We start from the raw sequence: 20971 nt of genomic DNA on the forward strand, positions 1-20971 counted from the left end.
ACCTTTTTTTAACTTAATGGTTTATTAATTAAAAATTACAATATCTTTATAGTATCTTTTCGGCGCAATTATTAAAAAGATTTACTGATTATATTTCCAACAATGACAGTTGCTTGCGAGGCTTTTCTAAAAATTAATCAGTCTCTTGAATATGACTTGAAATTACAAGCATTCGAAGGAAAAAAATGTGTGCAAAAATTATTTCTCAAAAATTGGGTTCTAGGAGCTAAAAATAATACAAAACACTAATATTTATTATTATGCCTAATTATTTTTTTCAATTTTTCTTCTTCTAATTTTTATAATTATCTTCCCAAAATTCTGCTTCTTCTTCTACTTTTTATAATTATCTTCCTTCCTACCCCGCTTTACAAACAAACTTTGGCTGCTGTTTTCATTACTTATGACCTCGGAAGTGCACACGTCAGTCAATCTGGCAGCAGCCAGCAGCCAGCCGGTCGCTCAATATAGCAATAATGATGCTCAACGCCCACACATACGCTCGCTGCCTTTGACTGTGTCGCAGACTGACATGAAACTTTGCATATGAAAATCTAATATAATCCCACAGACGCGACGAGACGCTATACAATAAGTATTTTTAAACTTAGTGCAATAAAAATAAAGAAATGAAAACATGAAAATACTGCAGTAAAAGCAATGAGCTTTTCAGAGACAATTATTATTTTTTTATATAACTGTGCATACAGAGGAAATTTTGATATATTCTAGACGCTATATTTTGTTGGTTAGTCAGCGCAGTTGCAAAGAAGAAAGTAATTAAAGGCTGAAATAGTTAGTTGTTACTTTTCCAACACAGTTTTTGTAAGTGAAGAGCAGTCAAAGAAACGTTGCCTACATTTTAGCGTCCATAATATGTTTCGAGTGGAGCTTTGACGACTCTAACTCACTAAAAACAGAGATTTTTTAGTTAGTTTTAGAGTTTTTAAACAGTAATTCTTTGAATATTTATTTCTAATCTGTGGTCTTTCATATAAAAATTGGACAAATACTGAACAAGTAAAAGGAAAGCGTCGAATAATAAATTATTAATAGACAATTTTGAACCATACATTATATATATACATATGTAATTACGAGAAAGTATAAAAGCCAAGAAAGAAAACGAAAACGTGTCAATGAAATCGCAAGCAAAAACGTCTGAAAGAATTAATAATATTTAAAAATAAAACACTCAAAAATATAATAAACAATTTTAAGTGGATACGAGAGCATGTAAGTACATATAATGTATTCGAAATGAGCCGAGCTGGCAACCACATAGATAATAAAATAAAAACCTAAAATGTGGCAGAAGTGTCCATTTTTAAATAGAAAATATTATAGCTTTAATTAAGCTTTGTGGAAATTATTTTTTATAGAGAATTTAATTCAAGATTTTTTAATATTAAATTTTTTTTTAAATATTTTAATTTTTTTTTAATATTTTATTTTTTTGTTTTTAATATTTTAATTTATTTTAATTTTTGTACTTAATTTTATTACATATTTGAACAGTTTCAACATTTTCTGTATTTTGAGGCATATTTCTATATAATTTCAATAACTTTCTATTTATTGACTGTACCGCTTGACAGCTATTTATAAATACGCTTCCTATATACCGAGTGAACCATATATTTTTATGTCTAATTATGTTAGTTTGAGTAAATAAATTGATTTTTAAAATGCGACAATAGCCAACAAACCAACAAGCAAAGATAACGAAGAGCGCATGAACTTGAAAATTTATGATAAATTGTAGATATGTATGAATGTAGTAGGTAAGTAGATGATATGGTATATAAGACTGCTTGTGGTATATTTATTAGCGGAAACATATATGAGTTTGTGTGTGTGTATGTGTGTATGACGTTTATGTAATAATAAATATGACAAGTGTACAGTTTTGTGGTGTATATATTTACCTTTAAGTGGCCATCGGCTGTACGATTGTCGTCATCGGTTGGTATAACCGTGGCGATACGATAAGAGTCCGCTCTCCCATGCTATAGAATCGGATCAACAATTGAGCGTATAACAAATACAATTATTATAGACACAACAATAACGGGAACACATTTAACGTTGGATTTTGAACGAGCACAATAACGGAACAACGTACAAATACGCAATAGAACGCAACGTAACGGAACGCAATGCAACACAATGGTACGTAAGGCAGGCATGATACGAGATGATGGCAGGGGAAAATAAGAGAAAAATTATAAAATTGTAAAAAAATGCGATGAAAACTAATTAGCAGCGTTAAACGCATATGATGTGTAATAAAATAAATATATATATTATGTATATGTATGTATATGTATAAAGTTGGTCTAAGTAAATAAGAGAGCATGCAATTTTATGCTAAATAGTAGTTATATAAGTTATAAAAATCTAATTTGAAATATATGTATGCATAAACTTAAGTACGAAAATGTATTAACTTATGTAAATGCCTTAAAAATTATAAAATAATTTATGCACCTAAATGTATGACACAAAAATCAATAAAACCAATATTACTTCTTTTCTAACGCCACACGCTACTTATGGCATACGCCTATGTTATTGTATTATTGGTATACTATATATACCAATTAACTAGGTCAACCTAGTTTTAGCCCTTGCTCGTTTAGCTTGTTACTAAGTATGCGCCTAAAAGCACACCTTACTAGCTTTACGTATACATACTAAATATACCACTACTAGCTATAATTCAGTAGAACTTTTCAGTAATTCTAAAGTCCACAATCAATAACACTGGAAAATGTCTATCAAGTATTATATGTATATGTATCATGAACATATCGTCTATTTACACTGGAATTGTGCCATTGGAATGATTTTTGGCCAAACATACTGAGCCTACTTTAGAATGGCGTGTCTGTTACTAAGCAATTTAGGCCAACATTTGCCTGACTAATGCCCATATAGTATGCTAGCGTGTTGTTGTACGCTTATTTGTAGACACATTATTTAAAAATAAAATAAAAACGGATTTGAAATTGCAAAGTTACACGCACTTGACGACCGCGCTGGCTGCCAGAATACTTCTGAAGATATACATTTTTTTCTTATTTTCATCGAATATTGTTTCCTCGCAAATGTTGATCGCGAAATGCGATGAATATTGTATTCGAATCTGTTTTGGTTTTCTTTCAAGTATCAATATGGCTCATAAATTTCTGCATAATATAAACAAATGAATCACAGCAGTATTGGGCATATGCATATGTGCGATTTGTATATGTTACATATAGACGATAATGAATGAAATTTTATTAGAGGAATTTTTATATTGTAAACTACTGTTGGCAAATTTTGCGTATACACAAAAACCGTTGCCTACATTTCTGCGCTGCGAATAAATACATGAAATTCAAAATAGAAAACAATGGAATATTTTAGAAGAGAATTTATGGCAATTGATGCAGTTCTTACATATAAATAGTAATGCTGCAATATTTATGCGCCCAAATGTAGACTACAATTTATAGTTTATAGTTTAATATGTATTATATGAAATTGACAAACAGCGACTCATAAAACGTTTGTTTTCAGCAAAACTGGTGGCTGAGCTCCAAATGCATCGTTTATTAGGCCTAATAAATTATTTAAATTAAATTAATTGTATTTTCATTTAATAACTTGATATATTGACGGAATTGCCTAGGGAGTATTGGACAAATGCATTAGCATTTTTCACACAGTTGAGTTACAATTTTTTACATTCGTTAACTATGGTGAATAATTTTGAATAAATTGCGAAAGTCAGCAAAAACAAGAATATAATTCTTTAAAGTTATGATTAAATAATTAAAAGCAAATTACAAGATAGATAAATGTAAATAATTTACAAGAAAACAATAACAATTAATGGAAACAGGTTTAAGCTAGTGTCATAAATGATATAAGATAGAAAAACAACAACTAAAATTGCTAAAACAGTGATTCAGAAATTCAGGCAAGCAAAAAAAATATATATAACAATAACAACAATAATGTCAACAATTTAACGTTTTTTTATTTCCCAAAACTTATTATTTTCATAAGCTACCCCCAAATCGTTGCAAAATCGACCATTTGAAGCTTAATTTAACTGAATTTTAATAAAATTGCCCACGTGATCAATTAATTTGTAATTTATATGATTAGAAACGTACAAAAATTATTCGAAAATACAGAATAATTATATAAATTAAATATTTTCAATTAATAATTATATATTTTTCTCATAAAACGGGTCTATAGTTGTTTTCTACTAATTGTGAAATGATCCACCATCAAACATCGGGATCGAGTAATGCCTGTATTTTCGAAACTTCGAATTTCGATTAGATTTTTAACGATTAATTATTTCAATTTGTTTATTAGAAGATCTTAAAAAATTGGAAATTATAGCATTCTGGCGGTGCTTCGTTAAATAAATTAACGACATATGTATGTGTTTACATACAAACATTCGAATAAACTTTTGAAATGAGCAGGTGTAAACGAAAACTTGGCAAACTGTTGTATTTTCACTATTTTGCTTTCCTTTTTTGTTGTTTTGCTTTTTGTAATTTTCAAAACAAAATCACACAAAATAAAAAAAAATTGTTTTTGAGATTTAAAAATAAAGCGAAAATACAAATAAGTCCTCTCAATTAGAATATTTTTTTATTTTCAAAAATATTGATCAACGCTTTGAGCAAGAGAATATTCAGATTTGTTGTTGAGATTTTTTTTTCGGCAGAAAAAATGCTTGTTTGAGAGGATTTCGTAAAAAAATTATATTTTCTAAGAATTGTTTTATGTTTAGATGATTTAGCGTGTATTTTATTAATATTCTGTTTACTACACTACATCTATAAAGTGCTCAACCTGGCAGATCAGCGCATGCGACTTTTGCTTAAAAGCAAAAACACCGTTAATTTGGCATTCACATTTGCCATCTTCGAACAATTCACGTATTTTATTGCAACTGTAGCGTTGTCATTTAAAATTTTTGTTTTCCTATAATTTAGCCATAATTTATGGCATGAAGTACATAATATGCGCTGCTAAATGGAAGTGCAATAAATTTGACAATCACAACCCATATGAAAATGCTGTGAAATAATGGCGAGAATTATTTTTGTTTTTACTTCGTTTCTCAATTTTTTTTATTTTTATTTTTCTTGTATTTTTTTTTAATATTTGTGTATTATTATATTATAATATTTTTATTTTTTTTTAATTTTTATTATTTTTTTGATTTATGTGTAAGAATTTTTACACATATACAAATATATATATTTTTTAAATTCTATTAATTTCCTAATTTTATTTTTATATTATTTTTTTGCTTACTTTTTATTTTTATTATTTTTCTTCTATTTATTTAAAAATTTTTTGTATTATTATTTTATTTTATTTTTTTTCTTGTATTTTCTTTAATTTATGTGCAAGAATTTTTATTTTTTTAATATGTATTACTTTTTTAAATTTATATTATTGTTTTAATTTTATTTTTATATTATTTTTTTGTTTATTTTTTTTTTGTTTATTTTTTTATTTTTATTATTTTTCTTACATTTATTTTATTTTATTTTTTTATTTTTCTTATTTTTTTTATTTATATGTACGAATTTTTACTTATATATATTGTATTTTTTTAATTTAATTTTTTTTATTGTATTTATTTTAATTTTTTTTTGCATTCTTATTATTATTATTATTCTTCTTTTCTTGTCCAATTTTTGTTTACTTTTCTAAAACTATTTATTTATTTATTTTTTTAGATACATTATAATCGTCATTTCTTCTTACGCACTTTTTATTTGCTTGCCGGCGGATTTTCACTTTTTGTGTATTTCGTCGTGGTCTATTTCTTATTTGATTTGCCGCTATAAACACCGGTCACACCAAAGAGTTCAAACACCTCACCGAAAATTGGCAATGCGTTGGTAATCCGTTTCGCTTTCTTGATTTCGTTTGGTCTTGACTGCTTTGTTGTGCGTTTTCGTTTTAGTATTTATGTTTTGCGTCTAAAATATACTATATTCGTTGTTGTTTTTATTTTGGCTAAACGCTTAGCCGGTGTAAAATACACGCGTAGTTGCACGTCGAAGCGTTGTTCGCTTATAAAAAAACGCTCGCAAGCGACACGAAATATTTGGATTTTGTTTATGGCCTATTTTAGAGCACCTACGCTTGCAGTATTGCAATTCGAGTGAAAGAATTAACGGATTTTGAGTGCAAAATTTTTTCGTTTCCCAATAATAAATGAGTGCAGTAGAGTTAAGGAAAGAGAGAGAGAGAGAGAAATATGCATAAATTAAAGATAAATAAAATTAATAGTTACTTAATTAAATTACGCAAACTTAGCACTAAGCTAATATACAACAGTTTTATAAATTTAATATTTTCAGTAAATAATTATATAATTTTTTCATAAAACGGGCCTGTTGTTGTTCTCTATTAACTGTAAAATGATTTACCCTCAAATATCGCGATCGAGGAATTTTTCGATTTGAAATTGTCTACAGCGCTAAGATTTCAATGCTAGTCTAGTTATATTGTAATAAGATCGGTAAGAGTAGATTTTACAATTAATTTAATTTAGCCGGGATCATTTTCTAATCATCATGATTAATTTATAGATATATTATATTCAGGTAGAACTAGTGGGAAAGTAGGCCTCCCATTGTCTTAGCTTTGTTTTTATTATATGTGTAGGGAGTCTGACTATTCGGCATTTTTCGGTACTTTTTATTTCTTTTAAGCTGCCTAGTTGTGCCTTTATCGTGCAGAAATCCTCAGATTTCAAAACCACTCATCTCAAACATAACTAAATTTAGTAAACTGGTCGAAAGTACTACTGATAGTGGCAGTTAAATTGATCAGAAAAGTCAGTACACTGCAGAGGTTTGAGTTTTCAAAAGATCTTTTTGATTTACCAAATTGAATCGAATAAACAACTGCTATAAATTTAATAAACTGGCATAATTAAATAAATATAACACCAGTTATACCAGATTAATTAGTTATTTACATACTTTTTCTATTCGGAATAAAACTATTCCTGCATTCTGTGAGTATACTGTGTTACATTTTTATTTTTCACGAAGCGAGAGCGAATCGAACAAACAACTGGTATAAATGTAATAAATTGGCATAACTATTTAACACCAGTTATACCAGTATTATATCAGATTAATTAGGTATTTATATACTTTTTTCCATTCGGAAGACAAATTTTTGAATTCTATGAGTACTCTGTGCAACATTTGTATTATTATGATTATTATGAGAGCGAATCGAAGAAACAACTGATATACTGATGGAAACAACTGATATAGTGGTGGTATAAAATGGATTAATTTCATACTCTCTTAAACGGAATTTAATAGATCTCTTTTATTACTAGCAATTTATTGCCATAATCGCATAAGCGGTGTCTACGCCAATTAAGAAGAAGAAGAATTTATTGCCAGGAGAAAAACAGAGAATAAAGGGATTCTTCATGTCTCTGTTAAACTTTGAATTTGTATTATTTATTAGCAAACATTATAGGAATATGTATGCAAATATAAGCAAACAATATATATATATTATTATTAAAATAAATAAACTTTTTAATAAAATGTATGAACTTTTTTCATAAAATATAAATTTTTAATTAAAAATAAATACATATTACAATAAAATTATTATATAATGTATTTTTTACGCTTCTAAAATATTTTATAAATTTTATATTTCAATTGTTAACATGTCTATTGCAGTTTTCCGTTTTTGTGCAACTTCTCTTCATGTTTTATATTTTTTTTTTGTACTAAATTTCAGGTTTTTTACAGCTTAACTGGTCAAAAATATCATTTTAGCGAAAAAGTACATTTACTCTATATTTCACATACCAAAATGTCGAAAATTATCACCCACTTTAAAATATAAAAAAAAAAAAAATTATTTAAAAATACCAAAAAATATTCGAAAAACACTGAAATATATGTACAAGTTTATGCCAGAAAAACCTCTCTGGGGAAATTCAAATTTTGCTGCATCAAAAAAATTCACTGTTATAATATTAAAAAAAAGTGTACTAAATTGCGCGCGGCCAGCGTTCAATGCCAACGCTGAATTAACCGATTACTTGTGTGCACCTATTAAATTAACTTATGAGCAAACAAAAAAGAAAAAACTGCAAACTGTCACTAAATGTGCTCTAGTGATAATAGAATGGACAACAACAATGAGCTGATGAATGGTAAAGCGGCAATAATAGAGGCACACACACGTTTACTGGTGATATGCGTAAGCAAAATTGAAACTGCATATATTGGTGCTTTTAGAAAAATTTTAATTCAGAAACATGAAGTAGTAGGTACATATGTATACTTGTGAGCGAAACATTGTATACACATGTATTTAACATGCAAATATGTTACTAAAACAATATTTTTTTTTACTGCGAGTTTCTGAAGCAATAACCACGTTTTTTCGAAAAAAAAATGCTGAAGAACACGTTCAGCGTACTGAGTGCTCCCTTAAACGGTTGTATTCGATTGCAAGTTAGAAATAATGCATGTTTTTGTGATTTGTTTTTTGAAGCGGCATTTTATTTCGCAAATTAAAAAAATAATGCACGTTTACAGTATTAAATGTACATTAAAAATCGGTGTTTAATTTGGAAAATTTTGGATTTCCTTGACTCCGTAGCCATTCTCCGAAAAACCTACAGAATACCTCCGAAAATAGGTGGTTGCGGTGAGGCAGATTTTGCTGCTTAAATTGCCATAAAACCAAAAACAAAAAAATTATAGTTATTATTCCAAAAAAAGACGAATTTTGCGAGAAAATGTATGTATACTTCACAGTAGGAATTAGTATTTTAAAAATGTTTATTTTTTCTTTGTTGACAATAGAAATTATTGTGTAAAGCGATGCCCTGCACTCGGACATAAGTAGATATGTATGTATGCATATGAAGTTGGGTAGCGCGTTGTGTGTTGTGCATGAAATAATAAACTATGGAAAATATTGAAGTTGAATAAAAATAAATATACAAATTTACGTCAGCAAACACACACACACACACTGACATTAGGCGCCTTCATACCAGCATATAAACATATGAATAAGCATAGTAAAGTCTTGGATCATATTTTTGCGGTTATATGAGTCAAAAATTCCCTTTAAAAGCTTAGCTCTTGCATTTAACTGCACTGTAAACTGTCAATTGCTTCAAATTGCTGGAAAAAATACAAATATTTCAAACATTTTCAAATGCCAATAAAGTTTAAAAATTTCGCTAATTTCGCGCTCAAATCACGTTGCACTAATTGGTTGCCTTTGAAAGCTTTTTCGTATTGTGCTGCCGCACCCCTTTTCCGTTGTTTTTTTATATTTTTTTTTGTCAAATTACAATGGCACTAAAGAACAATAAGTAAGGTTACAACAACAACAACAATGACAAGAATAAGCAGCTGAATGATTTGCTTTCCAGTGGCAGCCAACTTTTGTAGGCAACAATCACGTTTTCGGCATGTGCAAAATGCACACACACATACACGTACAAATATGCGTATGTGTACTTAAATGTGCTTATTTACATGTATGCGCTTAGATACAAACATACATACTCACACTGTGTTTAATTTATTAATTCAAAGGTTTGTGGGAAAAGAATAGGGGTTCGAGTGCGCTATTGGTAGCCTTGAACGAACTTGTATACTTCCTCTTACGAGGGTAGCAGCTTAAAAATGATAGTTTGGTAAACTATATATTCGCAAAGCTGCGCTGTTGCGATTTTTTCGTTATTTTTATATATTTCTAGTGAGTCATGCAAGCCTTTGCTGAACACTCAAAGCTTGAGACTTGAGCGTAAGGCTAAGCGATCATAAAAAATATTGCCAATTTTGAGGTTTTTTTCTTGTTTTTTTATTTTATTGTTCTATATCAAATGATTTATTTTTGTAGTTAAACTTCTTCAGGCCCAACTGCAACGAAATTGTGTTGCGCAACGAAATTCCGTCACGATCGCAGTTTAGCAAAGCGTCACGATAGATAAAGCTTAGCTGTTTTAAACAATACTTAGGCGTAATACAAGTGGGATTCAAAACTACAATATTTACAGAGTTGCCATTTGTTCAAAAATAGGATGTAGCAATTTAAATAAGAAAAAGCTACAATGTGCGCATCAAAATAGTGATTTTAGATATTGTTAAAGGAGGATGGGGTCATGTGTAGAAGTTCACGCAAGTGAGGAAAGTTCTCTGATCGCCATTCACTTGGGAGTGGCCAGAAACGATTCTTTTACATATGGCTCAAGCAGCTCACGACTTCCGGTCTTTGGCCAAGTATCCTCTGGGTAGCCTAAGAACATCCGTTTTAAGGCGAGCTAAAGTGAGAAGGCGAAACATCTCCTACATAGGGTTGTGCGCTAGGTTTGGGACCCGCCACGTAAAAAAAAACACCCAATGAAAACTTATTGTTAAAACTGGTAAAAAAAAATTTAAAGCATTATTTTTTACTTTTAAGAATCGCCTTTTCTAGGCTGTCCCTTAATAGTAGAAAATAACATGATTAAATAAGACTCTACACATTAAAAAAAAAAAAAAAAAAAACAATTTAATTTTGTTTAAATTTTTTTATTTTATTTTTCCATTATTTTTTTTTGTTTTTTATTATTATTTTTTTTTTTTTTGTTTTTATTTATTTTTCAAATTTCATAGAGATTTCCTTTCATAATGTGAAGTCTCTTTAACTCTGAAGTTTTTTTTGTGGATTCTGGTGATTCGAGTTAGGGAAATTCAACTGTATGTGCATACGATGCGAAACGTCAATGCAAATTTAGTACCTGTCTATTAAATTGTGCATAAATTTGTAATTGCTCAACGCTTTATACTAATAAAACTGCATGGCTACACATTGTGAAATGAAATTGAAATAAATTTGCAGCCAAGCGTTGGTGACGCATATACAAATTCATATACTATATACAATACATACATACATATATGTATACTGTGTAGTATGTATGTCAAATAGCCACAGCAAAACAACGCGAATGTGGTGCGAAAACGCTTGTGACTGAAGATCAATGCTGACAAACGTAACGAGTGAACAGTGACGGCAAAGTCAGAAATATAAAAATATAACAAAAACAACAAAACTTGGGATGTGACGTACATAAATGGATTAATAAATAACCAAAAAACACATGTTTTGTATAAGCGATTACACTTGGTGTAACCGAAAAGGAAGAAATTGCGAAAATCTGCTTGCCTAAAATCGAAACAAACAAGCGTACCACTTTCAGTGACGTCACAAAACAAAACGTGATTTCATGTTGTTTTGGTACTACAAGACCTACGCATATCCAAAATGCACAAGAATAAGTACAAAATCAAAAAACAAAAAAACTGGAAGAAAACGAAAAAATAATAATTAACAAAGACCAAAAAATATCAAAAATTAAAAAAAAAATATCAAAAAACCAAAAAAATAACAGAAACCGCGAAAAATAGTAGAAACAACAAAATATAATAATAAGCACGCCAAAAATTCGCACAAAAGTTCAATGAAGCGACGAAAAATAAAGTACAACAAAACTGTGTACGCAAAAATTTGCCAAAGTACTCGTACCAGAATCCGTTTTTGCGACCATTGCCCAGCCGGCAACGTCATATTCGTGTGACTTAAACATATTTATTTCTTATTTCCTGTGCTCTTCGTCACCTTCGTTGACTAAAATATACAGTTTGTTTGTAAACAAGCGCCGAAAAGCAAACGTACAGCGTACAATCGTACTAAAATGAAGCCATGTGCGATTATAAAAATAGCTACGGTACGCAAAGTCTATTAATAACACCAAAACAAAAAAACATAGCAGACTGTATGCGTCATCGGAAACGAGAGAATACCCCACGACAGCCTGGATAAAAAACGTAAAAATCACAGAAATTAAGTCGGCAAATAAACTTGTCAAGCAATAACCGATAAAAAGCGTGTTTTCGAAAACTGTAACCGGTTCGAACCGGTACGAAATCAAAGCATGCGTGCGCCAAACGTACAACGAACGTGACTGCGCCACAGCCAAAGATAGCTTTGAAAAAATGTACGAAATGCGGCGATCAAAACAAAACGAAAACCAATAACCAGTAATGTAAGCACGGAGCTTTAGGCGTTCCCCCCAACTCCAAACACCGCTGCCGCCGCTATCTAGCCAACGAACACACATGTCCACAAGTAAACAGCAGACGCTTCGTAGCATGAAACGCAGGGCAAGTAAGTTATCTAAATGTGAATACTACGTACACTTGGCTCGTAAATAGTAACCGCTTTGGAAAACCGGATTTTTTCGGTTCACTGTGAGAAAAAGCACGCGCCGTCGCCGGCTGTTCAGATAGAGCGCTCCTGACGCGTTATTTCTTTAAAACAACCCAGCGTTTGCACGAGTATACATATGTATGTACGTATGTATGTTTGTGTGCAAGACATTTAAAATTATCTAAATAAATATTGTAACTGCAAATATATACTAATTTATTGAAGGGATTTTTCGCTGGCAGCGCATTAATTTGCATAGCAATTAGTGCTGTCTGTATTGTTAGTATTGCAGTGATCTTGTGATCTACAGGTGATCGTTGGTGTCCAAAGGGAAGAAACTTAATGAGCAACAAGTTAGAAAAAACGCAGTAAAAAACTAAATTAATTCAGTTATATGTAGAGCTAGATAAACAAGTCCTATGAGTGGTTTAACAGCTTTTCTAACAGACTCGGTAAGCAACAGACGACCTATAAAATGAAGAAATGTATTTGTAAAGTTATATATTTATGTATACCATAAAAGTAAGATCGATATGATAGTGTTGTGATAGATAATAAATTTAAATATTGGGAAGCACGAAAATTATATGAAATTTAAAACAACAAAATAGAACTAATGACGTCTTTGAGCAGTTAGCTTTCATTGCCTTAAATTTATAAATAACTAGAAATTTTTGAAAGCATAAATATTCTTAGAAAATGATATTCTTAGAACATGATATTCTTTGAGAATGAGTTAGCTAAACAAAATCGATAAAAAATTACGCGACGTAGTAAAACAATAAAAGAACAACTGGCGATAAAAGTGAGATAAATTTCACTAGTGAAAAAGCACTCAGTTGTTGAAAAGTGGAAGAAGTCGCTCTAGTACTACTTTTTTTATTTTGGTTCCATAAAATATTTTGTATAAAGTGTATTTACGCGACTTTGTAGTGCAACAAATAAAACAAATTTTTTCAAAATATTTATGACATGCACTTGGAGGGTAAATAAAATAAGAAAAAAGCCCGAAACAAAGCAACAACTAATGAAGAGTGGTAAATTAGGAATTTAGCTTTAAAAACAGCAATGTCAAATTTAGAGCGATTATAGGGCTTAACGAATAAAAAACCGTTAGAATAAAGCTTTAAGAAACATCAAGATCAACTTTACATTTCACTCAGAGAGAGAGAGCGATGGTTAAAAGAGTAAAAAAAACATTAAGAGAAACTTTAGTTGAAAGAATCTAATATAAATTAGAGAAATTATTTAGCATGAAACTGACAGATTGTAAACTCTTAGAAATTACCGTTAAGTATACTATATGTGTCGATTTGTATATTTTTATTTTTTTTTTTTGTGCTTTATAAAGTACAATTTACGTTTTCCCGCTTGTCGCTAAGCGCCTAAGCCCTTTTATATGGTCGCCTATAAAGTAATAATTGACTTGTGTCTACAAGACACAATAAAGAAATTTGAAGTGATTACAAGAAATAGGTATGGCTGAACGTTGTTAAAATATTATAAAGCAATTGCAAAACAATAAAAAATAATAAAACTCAAAAATAGCTTGTACGAGGAGCAGCAATGGCATTTTGCTTAATGCAAAAGCAAAGTATAAAGTATTAACCGGTATTTTCACGAAATCGATTTGATTGAATTTGATTATCATTTTGAGACATCAAATGTTTCTTAGATTTAGATATATGTAGGAAATAATCATTTGCATGCTAAGAAGAAGAAGAACAGTTTTTGTACCCAATTAAGGCCACATAGTTTGTAACAATCAGAAAGAACAATCGGAGATCCTACAAGTATATATATACGTATATATTTATATAAGGATTATTGACCAAGCCAACGACACAATCTCCCAACAAATTGTTCAGATGGGACTACTATAGCATATAGCTGCCATAGAAACTAAACGATCAAAATCAGGATAAAAATCATTTTATATCCTTTTATGCTTTAAACATGGCACATGTGAAGGATATTACAGCTTCGGTTCCGAAGTTAGCGTTGTTTTTTGTTTTTGTACTATTTTTTTAATATTATTGAATGTATTATGTAATTTTGAAAAAAAAAAATTAATTTTGTAAATATTTCTTACTTATTTTATTTATTTCATAATATTTCAATTATATATTTTTCAGATATTATAAAGTAATAATTTTCAATTTTATTTTCAATATTTTTATTTTGTTCATTTTGCACTTTATATAATATTATTATATAACTTATATTATATTATTATTTATAATATTATTATGTATTTTTTTATTATTTTTGTTCTATAAAATATTTTTTTTAAATTTATTTAATTTTTCTAATTTTATTTTCAATATTTTTATTTGTTTTTATTCTATTCAATTTATACTAATAATAGTAATATAAAAATTTTAGTTATTTTTGTCCTATAAAATAATAATTTATTATATTTTTTTATTTCAATTTTATTTTCAATATTTTTTTTATTCTGTTCATTTTATACTTTATATTATATTATTATATAACTTATATTATGTTATTATATATAATAATACTGTATAATTTTTTTTTTATTATTTTTGTTCCATAAAATATTTTTTATTTAATTTATTTTTTCTAATTTTATTTTCAATAATGTTATGTTCCTTTATTCTATTCAATTTATACTATTATAATAGTATTATTATACATTTTTTTTATTTTTATTTCTAAGAAATATTCTTTTATTTTATTATATATTTTGCTTAAATTTTATTTTCAATATTTTTATTTTCTTTTATTTCGTTCCACTTTATATCATTTTATTATATAAATTGTTGCTACTGTTCTGCCCTAAAATATCTTTCCTAGCTATTTTTTTAATTTAACTACTCCTTACAATAATATTGATGAACGATTAGTAGTCCCGAATATTTGCAACCACTTTTAGGTAAAAAGATATTTAAAAATATTTTTAATAGCTTTAGTTTTTCAGTATTCTGTTCATGTAATCTCACTGAGAGATCATAATTAGATTTGTAAATTGTAAGAGCTCTAATCTGGTAGAACTAGGTCTTAGTTTTGGCAAAAAAATATTCCATAGAAGTAACGACAGCTTGAAATTGAAATGAGATCTCCGCGAATTTGTTATAAGAAATATTAGATCATAGATTTTGTAAAATATAAATAAGTATTAAAAAATGTTTCATGAGAAAATCGGAAAACATACTAATCAGTAAACCGCATACTGACTCACAATTTAATTTTAAGAATTCCTGCCACTTAAGGGTACTAAAGCGCATTACATTTCGCCACACATTTCATTTCATTTGGCCTTTCTTACTACGAACGTGTCAGCGTCATCTCTAATTTCATTTTCATACTTTCATTTCTGTTTCATTGTTTTTACGCGCTTAACAACACGAAGCAACGGTATACGGGCTTCAATAAACAAGTGTGTACTATATTTCATAAGCGTAAATATTTACATGACCAACTGATAATAAATAATGAAAATATTATATTTTTGCAACACAATACAGCGGAAGGCGAATATTATAAATACAAAAGTGTGCATATTCATATGAACGAGTATATATTATATATATGTAGATAAGTATGTGTATGAGTAAAATAGAAGTATGCACTTGGCGAATAATGCTTATGCAGTTGTAAATATAAAATAAAGTAATCAAAAGCAGAAGCAGAAGCTTCTTTTCACGTTTACCCACCTGATCGTCACTCATGTTGCGGTTTGTCGTTTAGTAGTAAAAAAAATATTTAAGGCGAAAAATCTATAGCGAAATTGACAAAACGGTGAAGTCGTCGATGGTTGAAAAAATAAAAAAAAAATTATAATAAATTAATGATTATGTCTGAAGTTGATGTATCCGTTAAAGGGCGATAAGCGCAATTAGAACGACTTTTACATACATACATATATACACACATATTGTATATTGGTGTGTGCTGCGGTGAAAAGCGGGTCAAGCGGATTATGCAATCGCAGGCATGCAAATTCCCACACATCTAGTATGTGCGTGTGTATGTATGCGTGTTTGCAAAATGAAGCGTGTAACTGCGCAACGTGTTAAACAGGCTTCGGTTAACACAATTTTCAGTTTCGCAAGGACTCGTACTCGTTGGTACAAAATTGAAATTTCGCATGTGCTCGCATCCACTTCGTACTTGTATGTACATATGTATGAATATGACTGGAAGTGAGTTGTGGTTTGCTTGAGTTATTCCAAAATTGGAAAACTAGCAGTTGAAAATAATTATTGGAAATGGAAAAGCGCCAGCATTCCAAAAGAGAGTGTTCACTTGTATGCTGCTGCGAGGGTATGCGCTCTCTGCTAAGTGTTGGCTCCTGCAAAGAGTAGCTTAAAAAGCACGCACTGCCTGCCAAGAGCAGATGGAAGCTTTTGAAACCAACTAAAGCAAATATTTTTGTGAAATTTCAATTGAATGACTTCGATGTATGGAAAACGTTTCGATTTTTCAATTGAGAGAGCTCGGCATAACGAAAAATATTCAATTTTAAAACGAAGAACAACTATTTTTCATATTTAAAAAGCACCTAGAAAGCTTTTGAAACCAACTAAAGCAAATATTTTTTAGGAAAATTAATTGAAAGAGCTCGGCATAACGAAAAATATTCAATCTAAAAAAAATAATTTTTGTTTTTTGAAATCAGCTAGAAAGCTTTTGAAGAGTTTTCAGGAAATTTTATGGAAAGAACTCGGTATATTGACTATTTTCGAGTTTTTCATTGAAAAAAAAAATATTTTTTCCATTTTCGATAATTTTAAAAAGTAGTATTTTGAAATTTTTTATAGTAAAATTTATTCAAAAATATTGTACAAATGAATCTTTATGGATTTTCAATATTTCAAATTGGTTTAATGTCTTAATAAAGCAGAAACCGAGCATATAATTCTCTTGTAACTGGTATGTACTTAGCAACTGCAATGAAGTTATTTCTCGTGATAAAAAATAAGGCTGGAAAATTTGATTCATACAAGGAGCATGGAAATTGACATAAAATTTATAATTTCCCTCAGTTGTTGGAGCTCGAAGTATTGAAAAGTTGTCTATCTTTGTTTAATAAAAATATATTTAAAATATAAGAAATATTATCGAATATTTTTTCAATTATATCGTGTTAGATAACAAGGCTGTCATGCCAACGCATAAAAAAATCATCGAAATTTATCATATACACCATTACATAAACTCTAACTGACCTCCATTGTTATCTAAAATCTCACGATAAACCTCTGCTACTTTTCCGCTTGTTTTTATTATTTTCTTTTTTTTTTGGTTTTGGATGTTTCGGCAGACATAAATTAATATGAATCACAATTTTGCCTTCAGATAAGCGCTTGTAATGATTGATTATATTGCAGACAATGATAAGCAGCACAAGTGCGGAAGTAAAGTCGGCAAATCCAACGATAAAAGGCATTGCTTTGTAAAAATACAAACTTTTAATTAAGAGAAAAATTAAAAGCAGTATAATTTTTAGGCTTGATCAAAGCAAATATGTAATTTGCAAATTTCGAGAAAATAATTTGAAAATTCCCTTGGCCTGCCGTTAGGTTCCTTAGTATAGAGAGCACTAGGCTAACAGTTTTTGGCTGTGAAAAATCGAAACTGTTGTGCAACGCATGTAGTGTCGAGCTAGCGCGCCCTCTTGTACGCCCAACTCGGCGCAAGGCGGCCCACACGACGTATGAGTAACATCATAATCGGCGCTGCCGTCGTTTCCTTTGGCGGCGCTTTAGAGTGCGCGGCGGCTATGCCCTCCTTTGTATACACATAAATGGTACAATTGTGCTTTGCCCTTCTTTTAACAAGTTTCCACCTACAACAAACACACGCACACATACACAAATTGGTGAAAAGTATGGAATATAGCGCCAAGTATACGCCAGCGCCTCAACACTTCGCATTTGTACTTATGTATGTATGTATGATTATGGTTTGTCCGCTCATTCCTAGCACTCTTTTTCTTACACCACTATATATATGTATGTATGTATATGTACGTTCTGCTTGCGCACTTTTTCGATCGATTGAATTTTTCTTAAACCGTTAACAGCACACTTTTCGCTCAATCAATATTTCATTTATACAATTTTTAACGAGTCAACCTTTTATCGTAGTAAAAAATATTTTTTTTTTTGAATAATTTATTTTTTCTCACTTTTCGCCATGTTCTTAAGCACACATATACAAAAACACACTTCACGAAGCAACACACACGCGCACATGCGAGTTTTCATGCGTGATGTGTGTCGAGTTTATGGGCAAGTTGAGTTGAGAAAAATCGATTTCGAACAAGGACATTTTCTACAGCACTTCGGCGCCACCGCTGCTGCGCCTTTGCCACTGCTTGTGGCTTTGCCAACGCCTGCGTCACAAGCCAAGTCTTGCGTTGGGCCCCCAAATGGTGCTACACGAAACTCCACTTAGTGAAAAAATGTTTGCAGTATCTTTGGGACCCCAACGGAATGGCCTTTTCTTGTTGGCATATGCAGTGGCACGGTGTGGCACAATTTTATATATATGCTATATGATGATTTTATGATTGGGTACCTGACTGCTGCGGCAGCTACTCGGGGTGGTATTACACAATAATTTTTCCTGTTTCTATTCGATGTTATAGTAGTTGTTGGTTTTTTCCGGGGGTTACCAAGTAGCCCCTAGCGCGTTTTGAAATTCTCCCTTGCTTGGACGTATATGTAATTAAACGTTTGATTTGCACTTTATACTCTTATTAATTGATTTTCTTTTTGTCTGCCAAATACTGTCGTTGAATTGTTTCCGCCTAAGCGTGGCGGTTTGTACTTTTCGGATTTTACTTCAAAAACTTTTCAATATCCTTATTATATGTACATATAGTTATATCTATATGACTTTTTCCAACTATTTTCCACCACCACACAGTATATATATATATATAATATATCTATTCTCAAAAATTTTCTATTCTTTTGCTCTGCGCTTAAGTGTTGTGTAAGAAGCCCGCGAGACGAGTAGAGAATCTCTGCCTAGACCGACCTTCCTTGTTCGGTATCAGCGCTCGACTGAAAATTTTCAACGCGTACAGAGCGATTAAGCTTTCACTGTCAGCCAACGAGCCAACGAGCCAAGCAAACACAATTCACGGCCGCTCGCCGCTCGCCACTTGCCACTCGCAGCGTGCTCGGCCGGCGGGCAGCCAGCCTGCGCTCTGCCTTTTCGTTCCGATTCCAACACACTCAACACATGTTGTTGCTGTTGCCATGGCCGTGCCATACGTCGCCGAAAGCTAATCGACCGCTTTGTTGTTGAGTTCCGCCAGTGACAGTCGCGCAGCAGCAAGAGAGTCCGAGCGCGCGCGCTCACTCGACAAATTCGACAACAATAAGAACAATTATATGCCATAATAAAAGCAAGCAAATGTAATAAAAATGCTGAGCATGGCGGGTGGGAGGAAATCAATGAGATACTATGGAAGGGTATTGTATGGGACGAGCGCAAAATGCACGGAAAGTTTTCGATAATTTTGCTGGTTTCTGCCCGAATCCCTCAGATTGCTCTTCGCTTCAAATATCTCAGAGCACAGTACACATTCGTAGCGACAGGGTGGAAAACGGCGAGTAGCAACAATTGCACGCTGATATGAGCCTCCCTTGGCATGAACCGTTGCAAATGTACAGTGGTGTGTTTTGGTGCTAACACCTTGATTTCGTGTTTTTTTTATTGGTTATGCAATTTAGTTTAAATTAATTTTGGAATTGATCTCAACTGATTTACCAGATTTTATATAAATATATATTATTTTTATATCCCGAGCGGGGTATATTAAATTTGCCATAAAATTTGTAATATCCAAGAGGGAGGTCCTATAGGTAAAATACATTAGAAAATGAGCAGCATGACGGGCTAAGTCGATTTAGCTGTAACCGTTTGTCCGTCTGTCTATCTGTATATATGCGAATGAGTCTGTCAATATTTGAGATATCAATCTGAAATTGTAAACACCTCCTTTTCTCTTCAAGAAGCTGCTCATTTGGCAGAATGACAGATTTTGGACCAGTATATCATATAGCTGCCATACAAACTGAACGATCGGAAGAAAGTGCTAGTATGAAAAACTTTCCCATTTGATGAGATATCTTCACTAAATCCGGCACGGAGTTTTCTCCAAGGCAATGCAACAATCTCCGAATATATTGCTCAGATCGGACCATTATAGCATATAGCTACCATACAAACTGAACAATCACAAGCAAGTTCTCGTTTGGAAAACGATTTTATTTGCGAAGATATCTTCATGAAATTTGACCTATATTATTATCTAAGGCGACGCTACAATCCCCGAATGCATTACTCAGATCGGATTACTATAGCATATAGCTGTCATACAAACTCTTGATACAAATTCATATAAGTTCATGTCAAAGTATAATGACCATTAATCAACACGACTATGGATTTTTTTTGCGGGAATTTAGACCCCAGAAACTGAATTCTCCATACACTGTAACTTTGCCAGAACATTTTTCGTGCTCATACAAATAATTAAGAACATTTCATACGACCACACGCCGAATCTCTTTGCCGCTGCCGCTCTCTGTATATTTTGTTGCTGGCCGCACACATCTCATTTGTGCGCTGTCGTCATCAGCCGGAATTGCCGATGTGCGAGATTTTGCCGCGATTTGTTAGTTTA

General features: G+C 31.1%; 1 protein-coding gene across 8 annotated transcripts in view; it reads right to left on the reverse strand.

The window, feature by feature from the left end:
* LOC105232924 (sodium/potassium-transporting ATPase subunit alpha) overlaps window positions 1-20971 on the reverse strand; it is an 84116-nt gene that overhangs the window by 25475 nt on the left and 37670 nt on the right. For 5 of the 8 annotated variants that reach the window (XM_049447916.1, XM_049447917.1, XM_049447918.1 and 2 more), the window contains exon 2: window positions 1929-2009. In XM_049447916.1, coding sequence (XP_049303873.1) covers window positions 1929-2009 — 81 coding nt within the window. Of the gene's footprint in view, window positions 1-1928; window positions 2010-5800; window positions 6175-15980; window positions 16044-18849; window positions 19353-20971 lie in introns of those variants that run through there. The other 3 variants (XM_011214825.4, XM_049447919.1, XM_011214830.4) reach the window with 3 other exon arrangements.

The sequence above is a fragment of the Bactrocera dorsalis genome, chromosome 2 (genome assembly GCF_023373825.1).
Source record: "Bactrocera dorsalis isolate Fly_Bdor chromosome 2, ASM2337382v1, whole genome shotgun sequence".
Lineage (NCBI taxonomy): Eukaryota > Metazoa > Arthropoda > Insecta > Diptera > Tephritidae > Bactrocera > Bactrocera dorsalis.